Source organism: Ascaphus truei, chromosome 5, assembly GCF_040206685.1.
Source record: "Ascaphus truei isolate aAscTru1 chromosome 5, aAscTru1.hap1, whole genome shotgun sequence".
Classification (NCBI taxonomy): Eukaryota; Metazoa; Chordata; class Amphibia; order Anura; family Ascaphidae; genus Ascaphus; species Ascaphus truei.
In genome coordinates this window covers 214942605-214970104 of record NC_134487.1, presented here as the reverse complement: position 1 = coordinate 214970104, position 27500 = coordinate 214942605, and the positions used below count along the sequence as shown (strand labels likewise).

General features: G+C 44.9%; 1 protein-coding gene across 1 annotated transcript in view; it reads left to right on the top strand.

The window, feature by feature from the left end:
* The window catches only part of RANBP17 (RAN binding protein 17), a 646782-nt gene that overhangs the window by 146909 nt on the left and 472373 nt on the right, over nucleotides 1-27500 (top strand). The window contains exons 11-12 of the mRNA XM_075601659.1: nucleotides 610-782; nucleotides 7169-7362. Coding sequence (XP_075457774.1) covers nucleotides 610-782; nucleotides 7169-7362 — 367 coding nt within the window. The remainder of the gene's footprint in view (nucleotides 1-609; nucleotides 783-7168; nucleotides 7363-27500) is intronic.

The following is a 27500-nucleotide window of genomic DNA, read 5'->3' as shown; positions in this document are numbered from 1 at the left end:
GCGTACGTTAATGCGGGGTATGCCTGTAATTCTTTTAGGTGAGAAGCAGGGGGTCTTCGGACTGAACCACGTTAATTTCAGCTCTGGGAACTCCCTACTCCCCGAGATAACTACCTCTAAAGAGGCTGCCGATATCTCAAATATTTAAAGGTCCCATTTCAGACGAGCCAACAGGAAGTTGCAAGGCATGACGTTGCTGCTTCCTATTGGACCGCGGAACGCAGGATTTTTAAACAGACATTTTCCGTGCCCAGCCTGGACTGCTACCGGCAGCACCTGCAGGGGGAAGCGGAATTGAGATGAATGCGGTACAGCTGCGGAGAGACCTGCTGCTTCCCACCTAGTCGCCCTCCCCCAAACCACCCCGGGAGGTAACGTTGCTTTATTGCAACAATGACCTGTTTTCTGTATATGACAATCTACTATTTGAGTAAAAACACTGAATCTTTATAGTTAGTTGAGATTGCTATAAATTGCTGAAAAAACATGTTTTCTTATGTACAGTATGTTCTAATAGCTGGAAAGTAGACACTGATGCAATTTTAATAACATACTTTTTGTTTTCAGAAGTTACAAATGCCTGAAGTATTTTTTCTTGCTTTCTTACAGCATTGGGAATTTGCTCCAAACAGTGTACATTACTTGCTGACCTTGTGGCAAAGAATGGTAGCTTCTGTGCCATTTGTTAAGTCAACAGAACCTCACCTTCTGGATACATATGCACCAGAGGTCACAAAAGCCTATATAACTTCCAGGCTGGAGTCTGTTTCTGTAGTTGTAAGGTATAACAAAACAAGACGAAGCGTTTTAGATCTTGTAATAATTGCTAATCATATTCTATGTATGTGAGATATTATTCATACAGGGGCGGAAGAGATAAAGAGCCATATTTATCAAGCAGTGCTTGTAATGTGCCTTACGATCCAATGAAGTAATTGGGACCTTACAGTTTAACAGGCTTAGGAAATATGGCCCAAAGTCTGGTCGATAAGAGGGATATTTTCTTTTTCACGTTTGAGAGTTAAGTCACGAGTTGGAAATCTCTTCTGGTAGCTTTCACAAGCAAAAATACTATACTTGCTTTAGTCACGCATACATGCAGGGTTTCCACTACTCCGGGTTTAACCCGGAGACTACGGATTTCGGCAAAGTATCTCCTGGCTACGGGTTTACCTGAAAAATCTCAGGTAATCGGCATTTCCTCCTATACGATCCCGTCAATATGGCTCCGTGATGTCAAATGGCGCCGCATGGCCATGACAACGGGATGCTGCGTGGTGTCACGTTGCCATGCCAAAAGGTGACGCCTTGGTGCTATCAGATTTCCTGTTGTTATGGCCGTTTGAAGTCGCGGAGCCATGTTGACTGGACCTTGCAGGGGGAGATGCCCTGCCGGAGAAGGCAAGAGAAATAAATATATAAATACATTTTAAAAATGTAATTTAATTGCAAAATGTCTCTGGGTTAGCCTTCAGTAGAAGGTGGCAACCCTGCAAACATGCCACGCACCCCATGCGTTTGGCTACAGTATTTTGTTTTTCTCTTTTCTCTATGCAGTCAAGAAATACATAAGACGGTATAATATTGGTAGTGCAGAACCTACTGAAATGGGTTTACTGTGACATGGTTGTAGGCGTAAAATATTTTGGCCAAACATTGAACTAAATTACCCATATTTATGAAGAAAGAATATAGATAAAATACATAGTAATGTACTAAATAATTTGTCATATTCGATGTCCCATAGGGCTCTTGTCTCCTGGTATAGACGTATTCAAATTTTGAGAATACTACATTGACTAAGTAAATTTCAACTAATGTTTTTGTAATTTTTACTAGCTTTGACCTAGGCTTCAATATTAAGAATGAAATCAATGGGGCTATAGAAATGTCTGGGAAAGTTATGGGGGCAAGATACACCACAGAGAAAAGTTGTTGCCCGTTTTCCTCACCGTCCATCAGGCAGCACACCAATGAGTTAATAGGAAATTACTCCTGAGGTAGGGAAATTACTCCTGAGGTAGGACAGGAACAAACTTTCATCTGGCGGTATAACGGGGATCCCCTCCCCTTCTTTTAACAGTGTTTTTTTCCCTCTGTACTACTGGTAGGTAGGAACCCGCATCGTGTTTTCTGTTTTTCAGGAAACTCCCTCAAAGGGTTCTGAGGTTGTCAGGTCACCAACTGATAAGTGGGGAAAGAAGGCTATAAGCATCCCGATCCTAGGCATCCAGCGGTATTGTGGGGCCAGCTCATTGCATGAGGCCATTTTCCTAAAATAAGGCAGCATTCTGCTTACCGGACTTAGGAGTCTGGAATCTTACTCAGGTTCCTGAGACTCCCCTGCAGTGCCGGAGTATGCTGCATCTGCCGCATCTGTGGTTTAATGCTGGTGATTAAGGGGGAAGCTCAGGGCCATGTGATGCCAAAAGAGTCTAGTGTCTGGGTGCCAGAAGTTTCCTCATTTGATGCAATGGTGTCTGATGTCATCCATTGTCGCACGTGGTACAGGAAGTTCCCTTAAATGCTTCTGGAAGCTGTAAGTATGGCAGGCAAGAAGCAATGAAGACAGGGGCAAGGAAGGCAGTAGTTTGATGGCCCAGCACCTGGATTGTTTCTTGGTGCAAGTACTCAAAGTTTTTTTTATTTCTGCTGTATTATTATTTTGTGGGGTTTGTGTCAGACCTGTTCTATTATTGTACCGTACATTCCCACAGATGTCTGCTTCCCAAAATACAGGGCCTGAAGCCCCTCAAGAACCCAATATTGGTGATACCAAACCGAAAAAAAATTACCTCAAAGAGGCAACATTTGGCTTGTTCTAGCTGCGAACAAATCTTACCGGACAAGTTCAAGAAGAAACTTTTTAAGCATGTGTGGTACACTAAGGCCGCGCTTATAGTGCTGGCGATGGCGACACGACCGATGCCGTCGCCACCCGTGGAAGTTATAATTTAACTTTCAGCGATGGGGTCATTGATTGGTTCAGAGGCAGTCACATGTGGCGACAGTCTCTGAAAAATCAAATTTACCTGGCTTCCAAATTTTTGGTCGCTCGGTCGCCCGTTGCGCTTACTATAAGGAGTAAATTGTTTTGTTTTGGAGCGATGTCACATCGCCGTCGCGGGCACTATAAGCGCAGTCTTGGCCTTGGAAGAGAATCCCATTCAAATCCAGAGTTGTCTAGGATGGTTTCAGTCAGTGATGCAGCAAACGTTTGATAGTTTCAAGTTCGCTAACACACAAACTTCTTCTACTCAAAGTTCAGGTCATAATCCAAGAGAACACCAGTAACCATACAATTCACAGGAGTTTGATTGGGATGTTTCCGTAAGAACATAATTACTGTGTCTAATTCTTCATCGAATGAAAGTGAGTGAAAGAAGGGTAATAATACAAGCTTTGCACCAGAAGATATAGTCAAGCTGCTAAAGGCAGTGAAGTCATTAATGGAAATTGAGGATATTAAAGAACCATTAGGGAAGCATGTTTTTTGGGGTTTCACAGAAAATCTAGAGTTTTCCCAGTGCATTCGACTGTCAAGAAAGTGATTCATGGGTAGTAGCAACTCCTGGTTAAAAAGGAATTTTTATCCAGATTGTTTAATATCATGTACCCCTTCGACCATGAAGATTCAAAAACATGGGCTAATCCGCTTAAGGCTTGGTCCCCGCTGGCTGCTGCAGCGTCTGCTATGGCGGGACAAGAGCCGCCCCTCAATGGGTCCGGGCCCGCTGCAAGGGGTGGCCGCGCACTGCGTGATCCGTTTTTCCTGCAGACAGGAAAATTGTCAGCAGAACAAGCGACTGAGAGCTAGGCCACTCCCCCTGGCGGTTCAGCCAATGAGGGTGAACCTGCCGGGTGATGTCATGGCCGTGCCCCCGTAACACCCACCCTGTCTTTTCCCCTGCAGCTCACTGCAGACTGGGGAACTCGGCTGCACGCGCCGCCAGCCTGTCAGGCGCGTGCAGCGCAGACAGCATTGACGTAGCCTAAGGTGGATCTACCAGTTTCAAGATTGTCAAGAAAATCTTGTTATTCCGTTAGATGATTGTTTAAGCTTTAGAGATACGATGGACAAGCAGGCAGAATGAGCCTTTAAGGCTCTAGCGTCATAACAGCAGGAGTCATATGCAAACCAAACGTCACTTCAGCATGCAGATCCAGATCCATAAGAGCCTGGTTGGCGCAAGTAGAAAAGCGTGTCGGCTCTAAAGTATCTAAGGAAAAAATTCTCAAGATGTGCCCTCTAATTTGCCTAGGCCTCTGCAAATCTTCTCTAAAAGCATGGCCATATCATGCTCAGCCAAACGAGTATTATATTTGAAAGCCTGGTTTGCAGATGCAGCCTCTAAAAACCAAACTTTGTTCTTTACCATTTTAAAGGAAATTTGTTGTTTGCGGCGGATTAGAGCAGCTGGTGGATAAGCGGCAGCTGTCAGAGTTTTGCCCCAAGATATGACCAAGCAAAATATACTGTTTGTTTTTTTGTTGCTCAAAGCTCCTGCCGAAAGAACAGAAGTTTGGTAGAAATTTCAGAGACTATTCGATTTCCTTTAGATACAGACCATCAGGAAGATCTTCCACAGGCAGATCCAAGGGAATACCACCTTTCCAGAGACCTGTAAGTTTGTGACGCTACAGTAGAAGGGCATTCAGTCCAGACATGAAAGAAACTAGGAGAAAGATTGAGCATTTTCATCACCCATTGGCAATTAATAACATCAGGCAGCTGGGTTGGTCATCTAATTGAGAGGGTTTATTCCAGAGAATTGACAAAGATTAGAACAAAAAGATTTATGGCAACTCCTGCTCCATCCGGTCCAGTCAAGAGGATGACCTGAATGACGGCAGTTTGTGATTTACTGCACTTAAACGTAATAACACCTGTATCAGTACAAAAGAAAAGAGGAACATATACCATTATGTTTCTGGTGCCAAAAGCTACCAGGGGTTTCAGACCAGTCGTAGACCTGAAATTTGTGGATCAGTTCAAGATGGAAAAATCTTCCCCCAAACAGGACAGGTAAACGGCAGCACAGCAATGGATGGAGAGAGGCTGATGGTGAATTAAAAGCAGACTTTATTCAAACATCGTGCTGTCAGGTCCTCTGACGCGTTTCGGCCCGTAGGACCTTTGTCAAAGAGTGACCTGGTGACCAGTTCAAGATGGAGTCTATAAAATCTGTGATCAATAAATTACATCCATCGATTATATGTTGGCAATAGATTTAAAGGACACTTATTGGCACATTCCCATATGCCAGTCGCATCAAAGATTTCTAAGCTTTGCATTAATAGAGGATAGCAAGTTAAATCACTACCAATTTAAGGCTTTACTCTTTGGCCTCTCCTATTCACCCAGAGTTTTTACAAAGGTGTTGGTGGTCGCAGCGGCAACAAAGACAAAAATCCCAAATGCTACATACAATATGACAAATTATCTAATTAAATACTACAGTATCTGTTTTTCTTATTAGAAATAATGTTTATTATTTAAATTCCCTTGGCCAAAACATTACAGTCCCACAAACCAGGCTGTATGCCTGGACCTGCTAGTTAAAAGTGGGATGAGTGAGCTTAAAACCAGGGAAGATGGTGTAGTGGGTTTGCGTTTTGAGCCTGCTGGGACTATGTGTGTTTTTAAATGTCAATTCGTAACAATTGCTGGGAGGCCTGTGACCCCGCCCCCTTGATTTTAAGATCAACAATCCCACTTTTAACTAGCCAGTCCTGGCAACAAAACCTGTGAATGACCAGTCTATTGAGGCATTTCTTCCTCCATTAAAAAGGTGAAGAGAATGTTTACAGGTAGTGTAGAACGTACAGAAAAGAGTTTACCTTGATGTGGTTGCAGACTTGTAATGCTTTGGCCAAAGGATTAAACTAAATGACCTTTATTTATGAGAAGAAAAACAGATAGTATTTAACTGTATAATTTGTCATATTGAATGTAGCATTGGGGCTTATTTTTATTTTTTTTAGTTTTTATACCAAATACCCTTACAGTTAAGGTTACCACAATTATAGAAATCGGAACACAGCAAATTGCAGATCAGCCACTCATGCGGAGACTTGTAAAAGCCAACAGACCACTTGAACCTTTGGAAGAGATGGACATTAAAACACTGTTGCTCAAATCGCATTTTCAATGGCAATCACATCTGCTATACGTGTTAGCTATTATAGAGCCTTATTTGATATTCCATGAAGATAAAGTGGCGCTTAGGCGCAATTCCTCAATTTCACCCATAGCTGACATCATTTTTTCATAGAAACAAAGAGATTGCACTACCAATACTGTGTCCACATCCAAAGAACGATAAGGAAAATTAGATATTAAGAGGTGCTTAGTAGATTATTTGAAGCAAGCACAAGAATTTAGAAGATCGGACAGCCTCCTTGTTCTTTTTTTTCAGGGGAAACCAAAGGAGGTAAAGCATCTAACTGAATCATTGCAAGGTGAATCATACAAACAATTTCCATTGCATATTAACAAACTAATATCCAACTTCCTGGGCAGAAAAAGCACAAACTTCAACAGAGCAGATCTGTAAGCAGCCACATGGAACAGTATCCAGACCTTCACTAAGCATTTACAAGCTCGACATCTAGGCACCTCAGCGTGCAGTTTTCAGCACGAAGATCCTTCATGTTGTCAAAGATGAATACGTTTTTTTTCTTGTTGCCGTGTTTTCACTTCTTTTCTATTGCTTGAATAAATACCATTGGTGTGCTGCCTGATAAACGGTGAGGAACGGAAAAATTTGGTTTACCGTAAATTTATTTTCCTTCAGTCCATCATGGCAGCACATAGCTTTCCCTTATGTTTTTCTCGTGTGGAAATAAATGGTGGTATGATGAAGTCAATTTTCTTAGGGGTAATATTATTTGTGCCTCTGGATGCGTTTGTTCCTGTCCCACGTCAGAAGGGGAGAGCTTATTAACCCATTGGCGTACTGCCGTGATAAAAGGAAAATAGATCTTTCGTAAGCCACGTTTCCCTCATATCTCCTTTGCAGTGGTTGTTCTTGATGATAAAATCAAAGTTGCATAGTAAAAAAGGTTGAGATGATTATTAGTTACAAACTTATACACTATATAAATATATAAACATAAACTTACTATGCATGTGTGTGTATATTTATCATTCTATTTTACTTGCTAGGGACGGCCTGGATGATCCACTAGATGATACAGCTACAGTATTTCAACAGCTGGAACAGCTTTGTACTGTAAGCAGATGTGAATACGAGAAAACGTGTGCTCTCCTTGTCCAACTATTTGATCAAAGCGCACAGAACTACCAAAAGCTTTTGCACTCTCCCACTGGAAATCCATTAGAAATAACTGTTCAAGAAGGTAACTAAAGAATTGCATTTCATTCTAAATTTTAGGCTCTACTTTGTTTTAGTTAACCAGACGGTTGCTTTAAAATTACGTTAAGTTAATCATTAAGATTTCAGTCTCTATATATATGTTTTGCATCAATGTAGCACCATTCATAAGCAAATCAGTAAATGTTTGCATAGTCAATAGAATGAACTACTAGAGGATGAATTGGCTGCCCCTCATACTTATCAATTTTACTGTCTTGCATTTCTATTCAGCGACTTAATGGCCATGTTTGAGTTGATGATAACGTGTAGGTCCTGGTTACTTGTCTAAACGCACTGAACATGAGAAAATGTTTCCTACATTTCATGCAAACTATGAGGACAGATTAGTAAATGATAAGCTGCATCATTATATCAAACATCAATACAATCTCGATGTTGTAGCTCAATTTGTATCCTTGTTTCCATACCCTCTCTCACATATTGATGCTACTCAGATACTTTATCATTTATACCCTGAGCTTTTTCTCTCCTCAAGGATATTACGAATTTACAAATTCTATAGTATCTGTTATTTGCTGTCACAAACACAAAACCTAACCACAAAGTAATCATTAATTTCCATGTGTTCGTATGTATGTATGTAATACAGGGGTGTCAAACTGAATTCATATTATGGGCCTGGTCAGATTTGACTGTACTTTAATTTGAGCCATAGGTACGGTACCATACATTATCAAAATGCGCCAGTTTCTCCCCTACTTGCTACACTTCTCTCCAGCTTGTTCTCTACATACTTTTCTCATCTGCTTCTTCCCCTGCCTCACACTCTCGTCACTCTCTCCCCCTCTCTCTTAAACTCGCCCCCTCTATCTTACACTTCACTCCCTTTTCTCTCACACTCGCCCTCCTCTCTTACTCTCTTCCTTAATCTCCCCTTTCACTCTCTCCCCGTCCCCTCTCTCTGTCTCCTTTTTTAACTATTTAATTTCACAGGAAACCTATATTTATTCTCTGTTCTTATTTCTTTCTCAAGAGCCATATGGATCGCTCTGTGTCTTTGGGACTACAAATATTTTAGATTTATTTCTAAACGTAATAGGAAGAACTTGGAATATGGTGATATATAAAAGTAATAACTACAGCAATACATTTCACCCCCTAGCACCTTTTACTTGGATGTCAAAAATGGGATCAGTGGTACAAGGATTTTTGATTCCTTAGTTTGATAAAGCTGCTATTTTTGCTAACTTGCTATAATAATGATTTACAAAAAAAGAATAATTATTTGCAGGATTTTTAATAATACATCCTGTATGTTATGCAATCCATTTTTTTTAACATTTGTTTTCAATGACTAAGTGAATGTTCTATATAAATTCAAGCACTGAGAACAATTGTTTAATAAATGTAAATATGAAATCTATAGCAGATAAAACGTAGGGGGTTATTAATTAAGGACATTGTGTGTACACACTTGATCTGCCTGAACTCCCATTGACTTGTATGAGTCAATAAAAAGAACTTGTAAGGGAAATTATCACTCGAAGGCTGTACATTTGACGCAGGGTCATCCATTGAGATTAGCGGAAAGGACATTTCACTGGCGGCCAAGGAAACATTCGAGAAGTAAGATTATTGCATTTATTACCCTTGGAAACTGTAATAAAAGGTATAGTAGCTACTTTTAAGAATTGTTTGCGATTTATTTTTAAAATGGAGAAATATACATGGATAATTTGAGGAGTATTAATAGAGGAAGCCGAATAGATTGCAATTTACTGGAGACATACAGGATTTTATTTCCCTTTTTGAAACAAACAAATGTTAGTCTTGTTTTGTTTGCAGTACTCAAAAACAAAATAAATAAGTATGCAGTAGTAAATATATAAATATACTGTGTGTGTGTGTGTGTGTATGTGTAACGGGTGCTCACCACAAACAGGACAGGACCGCGAGGCTTAGGTGGGGATGTTGGTAACCACTGACCAGCAACCGAGCAACCAAGTGCAAAGTGAAGGTTGTGTAGCCATGTTAGGGTAGGAGATGTCAGAGTGGTCGTGGTACTTGCCGTGGTCTAGGATAGGAGAGATCGGATAGGCGTGGTGCGAAGCCGGGGTTCCAAATACGAGCCGAAGTTAAACAGGAGCAAGGAAGGCAAGTGTTAGGAAGGCAGCTGTGTGCTTGGGGCTAGCACTTTGTTACATAAACAAAAGTTTATGCTCAGCCAATTTGCAGAAGGGTTGGCTGAGCATTTAAAGAACAGGTAGCCAATAGCTAGTTATTACAAGGCTGCAGAGTAATGAATGAGAACGGCCCCCTCAAACATATTAATTCCACTGATAGGCAGGGGTGGGGAGAAGAGCAGGGGAAAATAATTAGAGGGAGCCAGACTTCTCAGGGCCGTGTGGCACTGTTACGATTGTGCTCGCCACAAACCGGGACCGGACCGCGGGGCTGAGGTGGGGTTATATAATCACCGACCTTAGTCCGCACAGACTGACCCGGAGTGCGCAGTTCGTAGTCGTACGTAGCAGGGTCAGGATTGGAGAAGGCAGCATCGTCGTTATTCAAGCAGGAGTTTGGCAACAGGTAGTCAGGAGTTCCCCGCTTCAGCTTAGGAGTGTGAGCGCGGGAGTGGCCTCTTCGTGAGGAGCGGCCTCGGCCCATGACGCCGGTCTCAGCAGGAGGAGACAGCAGGCTGGCTGAAGTACACCGCAGGGCAGCGTCGGGAAACCAACACTTCAGCACAGAAGTCAGGAACGGGCCCCCGCATGGGACTAGCAGGCGGCCTCAGAAAACAACGCTTCAGCAGAGAAGTCAGGAACGGGCCCCCGCATGGAACTAGCAGGCGGCCACAGGAAACAACGCTTCAGCAGAGAACTCAGGAACGGGCCCCCGCATGGAACTAGCAGGCGGCCTCAGGAACTAGGAACTAAGGATAAGAACTAGAGAAGTTAGTACATCAGGATACAAGCCAGATCGGCTTGTGGCAGAGACTGTAACGTCCAGGGTAGGAATTATGCTCGGCACTGTTTCAGTGCCAACGCCCAGGGTATAAAGGGCGGAGATCCAATCACAGGAGGAGGGTGTGTGAGCATTCCTCCAATGATAGGGCACAGAGCAGAAGCTGCAATGAGAGACAGCACATGTGCCATTGATTGCCAGAGGAAGCTTGCAACTGCAGATGTCTGCAAGGCTATAGTAAAAGCCAGGAGTGGATTCCTTACAGTACCCTCCCCCCCCCTTTAGGTGAGACCTCAGGCCGAACAAGGTCCATCACAGATTTGGGGGACATGGAGTTGTTTCTAAACCTCCTTAGGCGAGAGGTGGTGTTGAAAGCCCACGGTTTGTTGGGATTCCTTACAGTGCTCCCACTACTGGGTGAGAAGCCTGGGTGGGCAGGACCATTCATAGGTCTGGGAGACATTGAGTTGTTCCTGAAGTGTCTCAGGCGAGATTTAGGTCCAAAATCCAGGTGTACATTGGCGAGTGCCGCAAAGAACAGTGGTGGCACTGCGGTTTTTGGTTCACGGGCAATGGGACCAGGGAACTCCGGAATAGGGACATCAGAAGGGCAGCAGCCAGGTGTCCGGTGCATAGTAATAGTCCAAGAATACGGAACACAGGACACTGATTGTCGGACAAAAATGACATTGGGGAATTCGGTGCAGACAATGGCTTTGGTGGAATCAGCATGTAAGAAGTTGCGAGAGTCTGTAGCTCCCAAGGTATTCAGGGCGGTGGTTAGCGAAGGTATTGGGCGGGCGGGTTTACTGCAAGATATTGGAGCAGTAGTCTTGATACGAACCAGGCTTGTAATCCCAAGCAATTCGAGAGAGCTGGTAGTAGAGTTTACGTAATTGTTGGTTGTGGTACATGCAGTTGCAGGATCCGCCTCCTTTGGCCTTTTTGGGGGAATCAAATCCGAAGTTATGGCCTTGGCGAAGGGCATAGTAAGCATCATGGAGACAGTAGGGGATAGCACGTCCAAACTCATAGTGGGGCTATCAAGAACAGGGATGGACGCCTCAGGCAAAGCAAGCAGGTCCAGCATGAGTATCTTCGTCCTAGAGAATGAAGACATGCAATCCAGAAAGGACACTTCAGACACCGCACAGAAACCTGCAAGTAAAGACTCTGTTTGAAAGGTGAGAAAACAGATCTTATCCGAGAAAGCAGGAATGCAGGTAAGCGGTGCAACCAGCTTAGGAATAGAAGTCTTGGGGTTAACACTGGGTACCTCCAACACAGAGAAGGAAAACAGAGAACTAGAGCTTGGCTTAGGAGTGGAGGTCCCAGGTACCCAGGTCTCGCCTGATACTGTGGGAGAAGAAATGTGAGATATTACTGTTTTAAACATAGGGTTCTTAACATCGGTAGCTCCAGGCACCTTCCTGAGAGGTAACCCAAGTTTTGTAACAGGACAGTCAATAGTAAGTACCCCAAGTATTGTGGGAGACACAGGGAAATATAAGTCCATTTTAAAGACGGGGTCTTTTGAAAAAAGAGACACAGCGGGTATTACTGAAAGTTGCAAATGCGATACCCCTGAGTTCGTGGTAGTAGACATACAGTCAGTAGTGGATACCCCGAATACTGTGGGCGAATCAGCGTGAAACAGTATTATTAAAGGAGTGGGTATCCCAGACTTAAAGTCATCTTTAATCATCCCGGAGGCTGTGGCATGATCCATGAAAGAAACTGGGGTAGACTTTCCAATAGAAACAAGGGACATCTTGCTTGTCACTGAAGTGGGTGATTGAAAACCAGCAGGAACTGAACTAGCTGCTGTAATAAGATCAGAGAACATTGTGCTTGTTTCTGAAGTGGGTCCCTGAGAATCCCTAGTGAGAGCATCAGACTCCATAGGAGACTCAGTGACAGGGGTCTTAGAACCAATTAAAGGAATTGCAGGTATCACAGACTTAATAGGAGAAATACCTTGCAAAACAGGAATCTTTGTAAAGGTGATAGGCATCTCACAGACTACCGCAGAGGTGGAGAGCAGGCAGTCAGGCTCTACCTCAGGAGTCAGAGAGAAGCCAAGGGTTAACACAGGGAGTGCTGGGGAGATCCTAGAAGCCATAAGGGGAGACTCAGAGCGTAGTAAGGGATCAGGGGCAGATAAGCTGATCTCTGAAGTGATAGCCTGAGGGACCGTAGAAGGGACGCTAATAGCTGTCACCAGTCCCAAGGAGACAGACTTAGAGTCAAGGATAGGAAGTGAACTAGGGAAGGTTACTTCTACAACAGAAGTTTTAGCAGCGGCAGAGCTTAACTCAGCGGCTGTTGGATAACCTTTAACTACAGTGAGAAGGGACTGCAGGTTCACAAAATCAGGGGAAAAGGGAGTTTGAAATTTGAAAACCTGATCCTTCAAAAAGGAGGGCCCTAACTGTAATTGTACTAAGGGAGTCACAGCAGATACGCTGATCTCAGAAGGGGTCACTTGGAAAGGGGCATAATATGTACTGTTCACTTTTAACCCTAGGATTTGAGAAGAGGAGAACACAGACAGTACAAGGGGGGCAACCACAACTGTGCTGGTCTCTGAAGTGGGTATTTGGGAAAAAGTGTCTGGGACATCAGAAACGACTACAGATTCCACGGAAAGGGGTCTATGCTCAGAAGCAGGGATTACAGCTCTCTGAGTGACAGACTGGGTAAGCGACATACCTAGGAGTGGGGATTCTGCTAACAGGCTTAGGGAAACAAACGGTTCCAGAATACTTTTAACTGGAGCCAGTATTATTGCTGAAAGTTCAGGGGGCATAGCCCCGAGAATTGTAGCTGAGTCAGGGAACATAAGGGGTTCATCCTCTGAAACTAAGGAGGTACCCTTGACTGGCGGACTACAGGGATTTACCAAGGGAGGTTCACAGGGCTGACCTGCAGGGCTTAACATAGGAAAAACCTCAAGGGTTAAGTTAGGCTGTACCTGAGAATCAGGAGAAGATACGCTTGTCTCCGAGAGTGGGGACATAGGGTTTTCAGCTTCTTGCCCTAGAGACCTCAGCTTAGTCTGCGGGGTACAAGGGTTAACAATGGGGACCTCAAATAGCAGACTAGCAGGGGTTAAAACAAAAATAACCTCGGGAACAGAGCTTAGAAATTCTGGTTTAGAACGAGAGGGCAAACAGGATTCATTTTCTGGTGCTAGGGAAGACACACTGACCTGGGGGATGAAGGGATTTATAGTGGGAGACTCATAGGCCTGACTAGCAGGGGTTAAGACAGGAATAACCTCGGGGACAGAACCCAGGGAGGTTAACTCAGGACTAGGGACCGTGGCAGCTTCTTCCTTAGCGGGGAGTGACAGGGAGATGGTTTGGCCTTTCTTAGGAGAGGGTGGTAACCCCACAGGTTTAGTAACAGGACTGGCAGCATAGAAATTGTGATTAGAAAGTGCGTAGGCAGCGAGGAGTATAATTGTAATGGTTGACAGAAATGGGGTAGCAACAGAGAGAGTGCAGAGAAGAGCCACCAAATTAATAAAGGGGATGGACAATCTATCGTATGAGGAGGCTAGCTAAATTAGATTTATTTACATTAGAAAATGTAACGGATCGGGGGATTCGCACTTCCCAGCGTGTCCCCGTCACCCCAGGTCCCACGGAGGCTAGCTGTCCCGCTCCCCTACGTCCCCAATCTCTATCCTCCTCCCTGAGTCGTTCCTCCACGGCACGGTCTGCACGCCCAGGCACACGTTCTGCGCACGCGTGCGGTTCCCTCACCGAGCGCGCGCTCCCGATCTCTTGTCTCCTATCGTGGTACATGCGCCCCTCGACGTGCCTCCATTATCCCAGCCCTTTCCCTACCTTGTTCCTCCGCTCCTCCTTCCCTTCTGTCTCTGGTGCCGAGCGCCTCCTCCGCGATGCTTCCCCCACGCTCTGGTACACGTGCGGTGCGCGCGCATAACAAAGTTACAGAAGGCACGCGCACCCGCTCTAGTTACCAGCCCTCCCCATGCACTGGCTCTGCCCCCCGTCGGTTGCAGGCTATTACCCTCGATTACCTCCCTGTCTCCTCCCCTGATCTCACAGACCTACCCCTGCAATTACCCACTCAAACCTCTGCTCCTCCCTTCACCCCTATTGGCCCTTCTTACCATATAACCCCACTCTGTCCTCTCAGTCCTTGCTCTGCATAGCTTTCCTGTAGCTCCTGTGTGTGCAGTGTCTATGGCAAGCTCCCTTGTCTGTTTCAGCTCTGGTTCCTGTCCCTGCCCCTGTTTGGATTCCTTTGGTTTGAACTTGATCTCTACTTTGGATTTGACTACGCTGCCTTCTCCTGCTCTTGAACCCTGGCTTTCGGACATCACTACGCTGCTCTCTCCAACCCCTGAACTCTGGCTCTTGGACTTTACCTTCCGACCTCTGGCACCCCGGATTCAGCAAGTATAACGTTAACCCTTACCCACCAGGCCCGGCAACGCAATTACCACCCTCCGGGCACGCCCTCACTGCTGTGGGTGCGTGTTATACCCTTACCCACCTCAGTACTGGGGACTGGCCAGGTCTGCGGGCATACAGGCGTTAAATTATGCAGAGCCCAACAAATGCAGACCCCCCTGAGGTGGGCCAAGGTGTCTCCATGGAACATTGGCAATTCCTAAACGTCCAACTCACTAATGTCACACAGAGACTTTCTAACTTATCCCTCCGGGAATCTCCTGTGGCACCGTCTACTCCGGCCCCAGTGCCTATAAGTAATCCGAGGCCACGTATTCCACCCCCCAACCGGTATGACAGGGACCCACTCGTTGCCGAGGGTTCCTGAATTAGTGTGACGTCCAGTTCGAGATGTCCCTGTCCTACTTCCCTACTGGACGTACTAAGGTGGCCTATATCTATGCTCTACTCATTGGCAACGATCTCGCTTGGGCTTCTCCCCTCTGGGAACACAGACCAGATATAACCCAAGATTACTCCAAATTCCGGCATGTGTTCCAACAGGTTTTTGACACACCAGCGCGTAGGGAGACTGCCGCTTTTTCCTTGTTTCATCTCTCTCAGGCTCGTCAGCTGCAAGATACGCGGTGGAGTTCCGCCCATCGCTGCAGAAACCCAGTGGAACGATGAAGCTCTCGCTGCGGCATGCTGGCATGGTTTGTCCGAATCTCTCAAGGATGACATTGCAGCTCACGCCCGGCCTTGATCCCTCGAGGAACTCATTGCCCTCAGTATCCGGATGGATCAGCGCACTCAAGAATGACGCCACGAGCGCCACCATTCTCGTTCTCTCTCGTCCTTGCCTGTTTCTCCTAGGTCTCCCCCTTTGGCCTTCCCTGCGCTGGACGCTCCTGAACCGATACAGATCGGTAGCCAACAGCTTCAGGCCGCTGGGAAAGCGCGACGCCGCGAGGAGGGTCTATGCTATTACTGCGGTTCCGCAGAACACCAACTTCGTCACTGCTGCTTGGAAACGGGAACGCCCAGTAAAGGTAGAGGGGCTTCTACTGGGTACTATTTCTCCTTGTCCCTCTCTCCCTAAGGAACTACCGAAGAAGATATTACTCCCCATAACTCTGGAAGCGTTCATCGACTCCGGGTCTGGTGGCAACTTTCTTGATCACGCCTTCGCTTGCAACAACCAAATCCCGTTAGTCAAGAAAAAGTCGCCCATCGGCCTGGAGGCTATTGACGGTCGACCGCTTCAACCAGCCTTCATCATTTGGGAGTCAATTCCACTTACCCTGACCACCGCGGATGGTCATGCTGAGGTAATGGTCTTCGATGTTTTCCCCTCCCCTACTGTCCAGGTTATTCTGGGACAGCCGTGGCTAAATCTTCACAACCGCGTATTGATTGGACCAATGTTTTGCCGATCCAATGGGCTGCTACCTCAGAGAAGACGGTTTCTCCTCCTGTTGCCGTGCTCGCTGGCCTCGGCACCACCTCATCTCCCCACTCCGCTTTGCCGAAGGTTTACCATGAATACTTAGATATCTTCAACAAAACCTAGGCTGAGGTGTTACCCCCTCATCGCTCTTATGACTGTCCCATTGATTTAATTCCTGGAACCATACTCCCCAAGTCCAAGTCTTACCCCTTATCTGTGCCCGAGACGGAGCGATGACGTCATACATCCAGGAGAATCTTAAGAAGGGGTTCATCCGGAATTTCACCTCCCCCGCCGGGGCAGACTTCTTCTTCGTGAAAAAGGATGGCTCCTTAAAGACCCTGTATCGACTTTCGTGGACTTAACAATATTACGGTAAAAAAACAGTACCCCCTTCCTTTGATTTCAGAACTCTTCGACCATCTACAAGGAGCCTCTATATTCTCCAAACTCGATTTAAGAGGAGCCTACAATCTTATTCATATATGAGACGGGGACGAATGTTAAACTGCGTTTAACACGCGTTCGGGACATTATGAGTACTTAGTGATTCTGTTCGGCCTATGCAATGCCCCTGCTGTTTTCCAAGAATTCATGAATTATATCTTCCGGGACATTTTGGGAACGTTCGTCATCGTATATTTGGACGACATCCTCATTTTCTCCAAAAGCTTGGAGGAGCACATTCGCCATACCAAGTTGGTACTCTCTCGGCTTCGTGCTAATCGCCTTTACGCGAAAATGGAGAAATGTCTTTTCCATCAATCTTCCACAGCCTTCTTAGGCTATATAATCTCTGACAAAGGCTTCACCATGGACCCTGAGAAATTGAAGTCTGTACTCGACTGGCCGTTGCCGAACTCCCTCAAAGCCGTGCAGCGTTTCCTTGGCTTTGCTAATTACTACCGGAAATTCATCCGTAATTTCTCTACTATTGCTCTACCTATCACTGCCCTGACCAAGAAAGGTGCTGATCCGTCTGTTTGCCATCGAAGCCTTCGACTTTCTCAAAAAAGCCTTCGTGTCTGCCCCCATCCTTCGGCATCCGGATACTTCTCTTCCTTTTACTCTAGAAGTAGATGCCTCTGATGTGGGAGCCGGCGCAGTGCTTTCTCAGAGATCTTCCCCACAGGAAAAACTCTATCCTTGTGGATTCTTTTCCAGGAAGTTCTCTTCGGCCGAGAGAAATTATGATGTCGGGAACCGTGAGCTTCTGGCCATCAAATTGGCCCTCCAAGAATGGAGACATCTCCTCGAGGGTACCAAGGAGCCAGTAGCCATCCTCACCGATCACAAAAACTTATTGTACATTGAGGGGGCTCGTCGTTTGGGATCCCAGTCAAGCCCGCTGGGCTTTGTTCTTTTCTCGGTTCAATTACACAAATTCTTATATTCCTGGCACCAAGAATATCAAGGCCGACGCTTTGTCTCGCCAGTTCTCCACAGAGAACGAATCTAATGAATCCTCGGAGACGATTCTTCCCGCTAAGTGTATTATTTCCGCCAACAATTTCGATATCTTGGATGAAATCAATAAAGCCCAGGCTCATATTCCTAGGAGATTTAAGATGCCAGAAGGACGGTTGTACGCTGCCCCGCGTTTTCGCCACAAAATACTTCTGTGGGGACATTCGTCTAGATCTGCTGGTCATCCAGGTTTCAAGAGGACAGTAGATCTCATCAAACGGACCTTTTCGTGGCCTATGATGAACAGGGACATTTTCGACTTCACCAGAGCTTGTCCAATCTGTGCCCAGAACAAATCCGCCCGACACAAACCTTCTGGTCTCCTCATGCCTCTTCCCATTCCGGAACAACCTTGGAAACATATCTCCTTTATTGTGGAACTTCAAAATTCTAAAGGGATGAATATGATCCTTGTGGTAGTAGACAGATATTCCAAGCATACACACTTTATACCCCTCAAGGGTCTCCCCAATTCAGCTACCTTGGCCGATGTTTTTTCTAAGGAAATCTTCAGATTACACGGTGTTCCTATTTCGATTGTTTCAGACAGAGGTACTCAATTCATTTCTAAGTTTTGGCGAGCTTTTTCTCAGAGACTTGGCATTTCCCTTCTATTTTCCTCGAGTTATCACCCACAGACCAACGGGCAGACGGAGAGAATGAATCAGACTCTGGAACAGTATCTCAGATGCTTCGTGTCTGAATCGCAAGAGAATTGGGTGGACCTATTACCCTGGGCTGAGTTTGCCATTAACTCATTAAAAAACAAATCCACGCAAGAGTCGCCTTTTTTCATTAACTATGGATTCCATCCCAGCTGTCTTCCCCTCTCCCCCCTCCCCACTGGTGTTCACGCAGCAGATTCTCACATTTCCAGTCTTAAAAATTCTTGGAAAAAGATCCTAAAAGCTTTGCAAGGTTCCGTTCAAAGACAAAAGACGCAAGCTGATCGGCGATTTAAGTGGGTCCAGTATTCAAACTTGGAGACAGAGTTTGGCTATCCTCCAAGAATATCAAGCTCAAGACTCCTTCCCAGAAACTGGCCCGAGATTTTTGTGTCCTTTCAAGGTCCTCCAAAGGATCAACCCAGTCGCATATCGACTTGCACTCCCTCCTACTATGAAGATCTCCTCTGTATTCCACGTGTCGTTACTTAAGCCCTTGATCCAAAATACCCATTTTACGGACTGCCCTCAGAGACCTAATCCGGTCGTCATACAAGGACAACAAGAATTCGAAGTCCAGTCCATACTCGATTCTCGTTGGTCCAGGGGCAGACTTCAGTTTCTCGTACACTGGAAAGGATATGGCCCGGAGGAACGCTCCTGGATACCATCTCATCACATTCATGCCCCAGCACTCCTCAGACAGTTCCGTCGGAAGTTTCCTCATAGACCTTGGGAGGATCGTCCGGAGTCCGATCATCAAGGAGGGGATAATGTAACGGATCGGGGGACTCGCGCTTCCCAACGTGTCCCCGTCAACCCCAGGTCCCACGGAGGCTAGCTGTCCCGCTCCCCTACGTCCCCAATCTCTATCCTCCTCCCTGAGCCGTTCCTCCACGGCACGGTCCGCACGCCCAGGCACACGTTCGCGTGCGGTTCCCTCACCGAGCGCGCGCTCCTGATCTCTTGTCTCCTATTGTGGTACACGCGCCCCTCGGCGTGCCTCCGTCATCCCAGCCCTTTCCCTACCTTGTTCCTCCGCTCCTCCTTCCCCTCTGTCTCCCGTGCCGAGTGCCTCCTCCGCGATGCTTCCCCCACGCTCTGGTACACTTGCGGTGTGCGCGCATAACAAAGTTACAGAAGGCGGGCGCACCCGCACTAGTTACCAGACCTCCCCAGGCACTGGCTCCGCCCCCGTCGGTTGCAGGCTATTACCCTCGATTACCTCCCTGTCTCCTCCCCTGATCTCACAGACCTATCCCTGCAATTACCCACTCAAACCTCTGCTCCTCCCTTCACCCCTATTGGCCCTTCCCATATAACCCCACTCTGTCCTCTCAGTCCTTGCTCTGCATAGCTTTCCTGTAGCTCCTGTGTGTGCAGTGTCTATGCCAAGCTCCCTTGTTTGTTTCAGCTTGTTTGTTCCTGTTCCTGCCCCTGTTTGGATTCCTTTGGTTTGAACTTGAACTCTGCTTTGGATTTGACTACGCTGCCTTCTCCTGCCCTTGAACCCTGGCTTTCGGACATCACTACGCTGCTCTCTCCAACCCCTGAACTCTGGCTCTTGGACTTTACCTTCCGACCTCTGGCACCCCGGATTCAGCAAGTATAACGTTAACCCTTACTCACTAGGCCCGGCAATGCAATTACCACCCTCCGGGCACGCCCTCACTGCTGTGGCTGCGTGTTATACCCTTACCCACCTCAGTACTGGGGACTGGCCAGGTCTGCGGGCATACAGGTGTTGCAGAAAAGAAGCGTCTAAGAGGGGATATGATAACTATATACAAATATATTGGACAATACAAGGAGCTTTCAAAAGAATTATTCATCCCATGAGCAATACAAAGGACTCGGGGCCATCCCTTAAGGTTGGAGGAAAAGAGATTTCACCAGCAACAAAGGAAAGGGTTATTTACAGAAAGAGCAGTTAAAATGTGGAATTCATTACCCATGGAGACTGTGATGGCAGATACAATAGATTTGTTAAAAAAAAAAAGTTGGACATCTTATTTGATAGGAAAGGTATACAGGGATATACCAAATAAGTATGCATGGGAAGGATGTTGATCCAGGGAATAATCCGATTGCCAATTCTTGGAGTCAGGAAGGAATTTATTTTTCCCCTTTATGGGGTTTTTTGTTTGCCTTCGTCTGGATCAATAAGTAAGTGTAGATATAGGATAAAGTATCTGTTGTCTAAACTTAGCATAGGTTGAACTTGATGGACGTACTTCTTTTTTCAACCTTATCTACTATGTAACATAATAAAACGCCACTTTCCCAGATAGCATCACATTACAAACAACCAACGCAGAGATCCTTTAATTATACAAAGTCCAATCCTCAGAAACTCGTCAAGTCATAATCACGATTAAGATCATGGGGATGTAATGTCCCCAACTCGTGTATCCAGAAGGCCTCACGCTTTTTAAGGATAAAAACCCTATTGTCCCACGTCTTTGTTACAAAACATGGTCTATGACTTGCACCTGTAGCTGGCTGATTCTGTGCCCTGCTGAAATAAAATGGGCGGACACTGGCTGGACTTGTACACGGCACCGGATCGTAGATTTGTGCTTGCTCACCCTCTCCTTGAGTTTACGGGTGGTCTCGCCAACATAAGCCATGCCGCAGGGGCACTTAATCAAGTACACCACAAAATCTGTATTGCGTGTGGTGTAATGCTTCATGTGGTACTGTCGTCCTGTTTGGGGATGTGTAAACGTAGGGCCCTTTTGTATGTTCCTGGGCGAGGCCACCCGTAAACTCAATTAACGCATCCCTGGCATTTATGTACTGCACCGACACACTTTATTCGAGCAAATACCCAGTATGTACCTGGCAGATACCTGGAATGCGCCGCTCCTCACCTCTGACAAGCCCCGTTGCGTTTGCCTTCCCAGCCTGGGTTCATGCCTGGCTGACGGGCGGCTGATCTGTTAAATGATAATGATTACGATTTAATAGGCTGCAATGCTTCGCGTGTCTACCAGATGGCATAAATTCATGAATTGTAATGCAGTATATATATATATATATATCTATACTGTGCAGTATTGCAGCCAGCGGAAATAAAATGCTTCAATCCCTGCCTGGAAAATAACCCAATGCACTCGGGCAGAAAACAGTCACAAACCTCAATACACCCGGGTATACCCGAATTCGTGGGACTAGCCGAGCTCGAATAAAATGTGTCGCCAGTGTACACTGAGTACTTTCGTCAACCAAATTGTGGGCATCATGTATTTATCCACAGGATCAGACGAGGAATGTGAAGCCCCCCAAACTTGGTCCTCTCTTACAGAAAAGAGGTGGTGGTAAAGTATTTTCCAATTTTTCTGTCATTGGCTAAAATATGCCAGTTGTTCCTAATAGTGTTCTGTATCAGCCTCGAAGACCTCATTGAAGCATTCCATATTCTGTTGTCTGATGGCGTCAAAAGTTCTTCTCGGGTTGGAATTTTAGCCTTCATATGGGCATGTTGGATTTCATCATTGTCATATCCTCTTTGTCTGAATCGATCTGTCATCTGTGTTAATGCAGTGTCCACCTCCATTGGATTGCTGGTGATATGCCTTGCCCTCAGCATTTGCGAGTAGGGAAGACATTTTTTTCAGTGTTGACGGATGATGACTTCTGGCATCCAATAGAGTATTTCTATCCGTAGGTTTATGAAAAACTCACGTGCCAAGTTTGCCGTTATTTAGGAAGACTACAGTATTCAGAAATGAATTTCTGTTAGGGTATGACATTCTGTAAACCTAATGGTATATGGTATCTCGTTAATATGTGCCACAAACTCCAATAGATCTTTCTCAGCTCCACCCGAAAGCATGAATATATTGTCTATCTTTTATAGTGTTTGATACACTCAGAGTGTTGTGCATCATTGAGAAGGTGGGGTTTGCTCATAGGCATTCATAAAGAGATTTGCATACTATGGGTCCATATTTTACCCTATCACGGTCCCCATTTGTTGTAAATAATATGACCTCTCAAACTTGAAGAAGTTTTTATGAAGAATCAATTCTAATAAGACCACAAGGAATTCCGCAGGCGGTCCCAGCGGTGTGAGATGTCTCCCAAGTAGACCCCTGATTACATCAATTCCATCCCTATGCGGGATATTAGTATATAAACTAGAGACGTCTAAAGTAACCAGTAGAACGCCTGTTAGATCATGTTTGATCTCCGCCAGTTGGTTGATGAAATTGGTGGTATCTTCAGTATAAGGTCATCTTCTGTACCCAAGGATGTAGGAAAAAGTCCACATACTGCGAGAGTGGATGGCCTTCGACGCGACGGTGACGTCATGCTGCGGTTGCTGGAAAAATCAAATTGACTTCCAGCGATCGCGACCAAGACATCGCGTCGCTTCTACTATAAGCGCATGCGACGGCGACAATACATTTGTTTTGCTACGACATTGTGTCGCCGTTGCAGCACTATAAGCACAAACTTTGTCTTGCATGAAAGCTAGCTCAGATTTAGGCTACAATGTTGCAGCTTCCTGGCACATGAGGAATGACTCAGAGCTAGGAAGATTCTAGTAGCTCATGTGTCCAGTGACGTGATTCTGTGCAACACTTTGTTTTGCCCAGAGACTTGGAAAGGAAAGGTTCACATCCCCAGGGTATATAAATTGGGGAACTGCCCTTTAGGGTGAGGTGTGACCTGGTGGGTCCAGAGTGAAGAGAGGCCTGAGAAGGTGAGCTGGGTTAATTGGGGCTCATTTGTGCCAGAGTATAGACCCCAGGGAAGGCAAGAGAGGAGGGAGATTCCCAACTGTGAGGTCCTGGAACTAGGAGACCAAGAGCAGCTACCCTAACATGGAAGGGGGGTGAAGCCAGCCTACACGTGGAAGGAGTAGTGTGAGGTGCTAGTTCTGATGACCTACAGGGGGCAAAAACCTGTCCTGATTGTTTCTGTTTGTTAATACTGATCTTGCTGACAATAAATTTCAACCAGTTTGCAAAGTTCCTGGCAGTCTGTGATAAGTTACTGATCTACAAGTTCCTGCAAGGGGTCACCCCTGCCTCTGACAGAGCCCTTTCAGGTGGATGCGCTGCACCCTATCCTGTGAAAGAGAATATCTACCCTCCAAGCTCCCTGCCCTGCGGAGGCCCAGGCTCCTGGATACCTGCAGGTGACCACCACAGCCCCCTGCTATCTCCCTTTATGGGGGAGGGAGGGGGGGGTCAGGGGGATATATATCTATATATCTATCTCACACAAATACACACACATATTTACATAAACATCCCACCCATTTAAAATGTGGCAAAACTTACTTTAACATGTCTAACTTTGTTTAACATGTTTTTGTCATCCCAAATTACTACACTATTATATTACTACTGTACTGTATGTGTTTTCATTTACTGTGATACTGCAGATGAATTGAACCATAATAGCGCAAGCAAAACTACTTGTATGGTTAGTAATTTTGCTAGGGAGCTTCATGTTTTCGATGAGCATTATCTTTATTTGCATTGGTTATAAGCAGCCAGAAAGCCATTATCCTCACATGTTGTTTTACTTGTATACTATCTGTTTTATAATTATTTTTTTTTTTTTAAACATTTACATGTGGTCTTGTGCTATTTGACCATGTGCATTGAATCAATGTATTCAAGCACAAACAATTTATTTTATGTAGGCAAAGCACTCTTCTCTGTGAATAAAACAGTTTGTCCCTTGGTTAGATGTTCTTTAATTTAGATGGTTAATGACTTTTAATGCTCTAAAAAATTTAATATTCTATGACTATCTCATTTGTATTATGTTGTCTTTTTTGCTTTTCATGTATAGTAGTAGAGTCACGGTTTACTAAATCACTAATCCCCAAGAAATTGGTCATTAATAGTGGATAACGATTATGTGTGATGTATGGTAATGACTGATTTCTATGGGATTATTGCTGTTATAAAACATAATTACAGATTATTGCACTGATAATTATTTTTAGAGAAAATATATTTGCAGTCTGAGCAGCTGCATAGTTAAGTAACAACACATTACAATTTTAGGACTTCTAAATAAGAAATCAAAATGTCACTGAACCATGAGTTAATCAACAAACACATTTGTGTTCTACTGGGTTTAACACAATGCAACATTTTTGCTTGTAGGTTTAAGGAAAAACATACTTTTTCGCTGATTTTACATATGCCTTCTATTAAATATACAGTATTTTAATGCTTTTCCACTCCTGTTTATTTTACGGGATGTGGAATTTATATGTTTTAACAAAAGTAAAAGTAGGGAGAAAAATGGTATAACTCTTGGAAGGCAAATTTGAACCAATCTATTTACTAGAGCTTTCCATATTAACTTTGCATGAAAATGCCAGTTTGGAGAAATAAGTATATTTATTGGGATACATACTATACACATCACATTTCTAACACTAATCTTATGTAGCTAAAACATTTGTACACCATTGTTTTCAATGGGTTCTTTAACCAACACATTTGAAATATGATTTTTTATTTTTTTATAGAATAGTTAAATTAAGTTTAGCATATCTGATAGCTATTTTTAGTTTGTGATAGCTGGATGCACTCTAGTTCTTGAATGTAATATATTACCAGTAATACAGAAAACAATGCTAGAATAGAAGAAGTTGCTGAGTTTGTGGAGCATAGGAACAAGGGTAGATGGAAGTGAAAAGGATACAGGATTGAGTAGCCATATGGTGAAAGGAAATGCACAGAGCAATACAGATACCTCACTTTTCTATGATATATGTATGTATATCTTTATATAGCGCACACAGCTGTACTTAGCGCTGTACAAGAGACAATACAATACAGGGAATTGTAGTACAATAAGTGCAACAAACAAGACAATAGGAAAGGTAATCCCTACCCTGGAGAGTTTACAATCTAAGTTAAAGATATTCAAGGATGAAGAAAAAAATGGGCTAAAATGAAGTGGAGGGGTTTTATGTAGCCATAGAGGTAATGGCTTAGGCTACGCTTATAGTGCCGGCGACGTCAGGCTACGGTCACTGTAAAAATCAAATTGTGATGACTTCCAGCGATCGCGTCGAAGCCGTCGCGTTGCGCTTACTATAAGCGCACGCAGCGGCGGCAATGCATTTGTTTTGACGCAACGTCGCTGTCGCCGGCACTATAAGCGCAGCCTAAGGGAATCGAGTGAATCTTTACATAGTCAGGATTGAGCAGTTTCTGAGGAAAATAATTGGGCTATGGACGGACGACTGAGGGGAAGTTAAAGATAGAGGAAAGCTGATATGGGTTAGATATGTGACCTTTTATTAATGAAGAGTAGTAGTTCTGTTTGGCATGCGAGAGGCTAAAAACAGGGAAAAAAAATGTGTAGTTGAAGCAGTACCTTGCACTGCTTATTGGTTCAGATTATTTAGAAACGGTGTCCTGGAGCCAATCTGTTGTTCCTGGGCCTCCTGGTTCCCAAGAGATTTGTCGAGTGACAACCATATGGTCGGGGTTGGACTTGCTATGGCAGCCAATAGAAAAATGCGATGTCATTGGAAGATGAGGTTTTGGCCTTGTCAGTGACCCCACATTTTTTTTATTTTTGTCATAAATCACCATGTTTTTTTTGTCATAAATCACCACATTTTGTATGTCAAATCGCCACAAAAAAACTAACACATTAGCTCTAAAACTCCTCCTTGTTTAGGTAATAATTTATTTTTTATGTACATTGGAATAATTGGCATTGCTGCTTTAAGACTGTTTGCCACAGTTGTTTAGGATTTCCAATATAGTTGTTCAGAGGAACAAATACAGAAGTGTGTGTAAGGGAGAGAAGGGGTATTTTGGGATGTACAGTAATAGCTGTTCTGAATAAGGAAGGCAAGATCATGCTAGTATTTAGCTGAGGAGAGAAAAGGGCTCTAGGTATTGATTATATCATAAGCGGACAAGTCTTAGGCTGCGGCCAGGCTGGGAGCGAGTCCGCTGGCGCACGAGCGTCGTGACGTCATGCGCTCTGCTCGGCCGAGCGATTTCTGGCCAGCTAGTTGCCGCATGGGGGTAGGGGCATGCAAGGGGGCGCGGCCATGATGTCACAGAGTCGCCCTCATTGGGCGAACCGCTCACGTGACGCATCAGCGAGCAGCCAAATGAAATTTGGTTGTCTCGCCAAGCAGCACGTGCGCGCGCACGCACCCTCACTCTGGACGAGGGTATTCAGAGTTATAACTCTGCTTGGCGCGCGGTTTGCTCCACTCTGGCCGTAGCCTTAGATTGTGAGCTTTCTGCTGCAGGGACTTGATTCCATATTTACTAAGTAGTCTTCAATGAAACGTAAGAAGTCTTTCAGCTGAAGACTGCTTAGTAAATATGGCCCTTAATGTGCAATCAAAATTATTTGTATAATGCTGCATCCTTTGTTGCACTGTGAAAGAAAAAACAATATTCATTTATTTTCTGTCGCAAAAACTTTAACCGTTTATAAAACAGACATTTATTCATTACAGAAAGAATGCAAACCATAGTTTCAAATCTCCATGAAAAAGGTGTATTTTAAAAGAATGTGTGAAATTGTGTTATCTAATCTTAGACATAAGCTTAGACACAATGAATGTTTTTGGATTTCTTGATTTAAGACAAAACAAACTTTTCCGATTGTCTGAATCAATACCTTCTATGATTAAATGTTTAATGTAGGTTGCATCAAATGCAAATAGCCTATTTATGAGTATTTTGCGTCTGCAAAAAATGTAACATAATGAATTATGATTTTTTTTTTTTAAAGTGAAACTTCTTAGCTGGCTTTGGCTCATTGGAAAATCCCATAGGGTAAAATGGGTTGAGTTGTGACTTCCTTTGAAACAGAAGCAGCATACTGCACATGTGCAGACTGGGGCAGAAGAAGGGGGGACACAACGTCTCTGCACAGCTCTCCTCTGCGATCCCGAGAAGGGTGGGAGCAGGGCAGCTGCTGCTAGGGGGCTGGCCAGCTTCCTCCATTCTAATTGGCTGCTGCTGTGTAATACATCCAATCAGGAAGAGGTAGCAGGAGCCTCGGGGTGGGACCAAAAACCCGCACCTACCTTTCACCCCTCCTGCCTTTCACCCCCCCCTGCCTTTCACCCCCTTCCCTGCCTTTCACCCTCCCTGCCTTTCACACACCCACGCCCCTGCCTTTCACACCCCCCGTCCCTGCCTTTCACACCCCCCCGTCCCTGCCT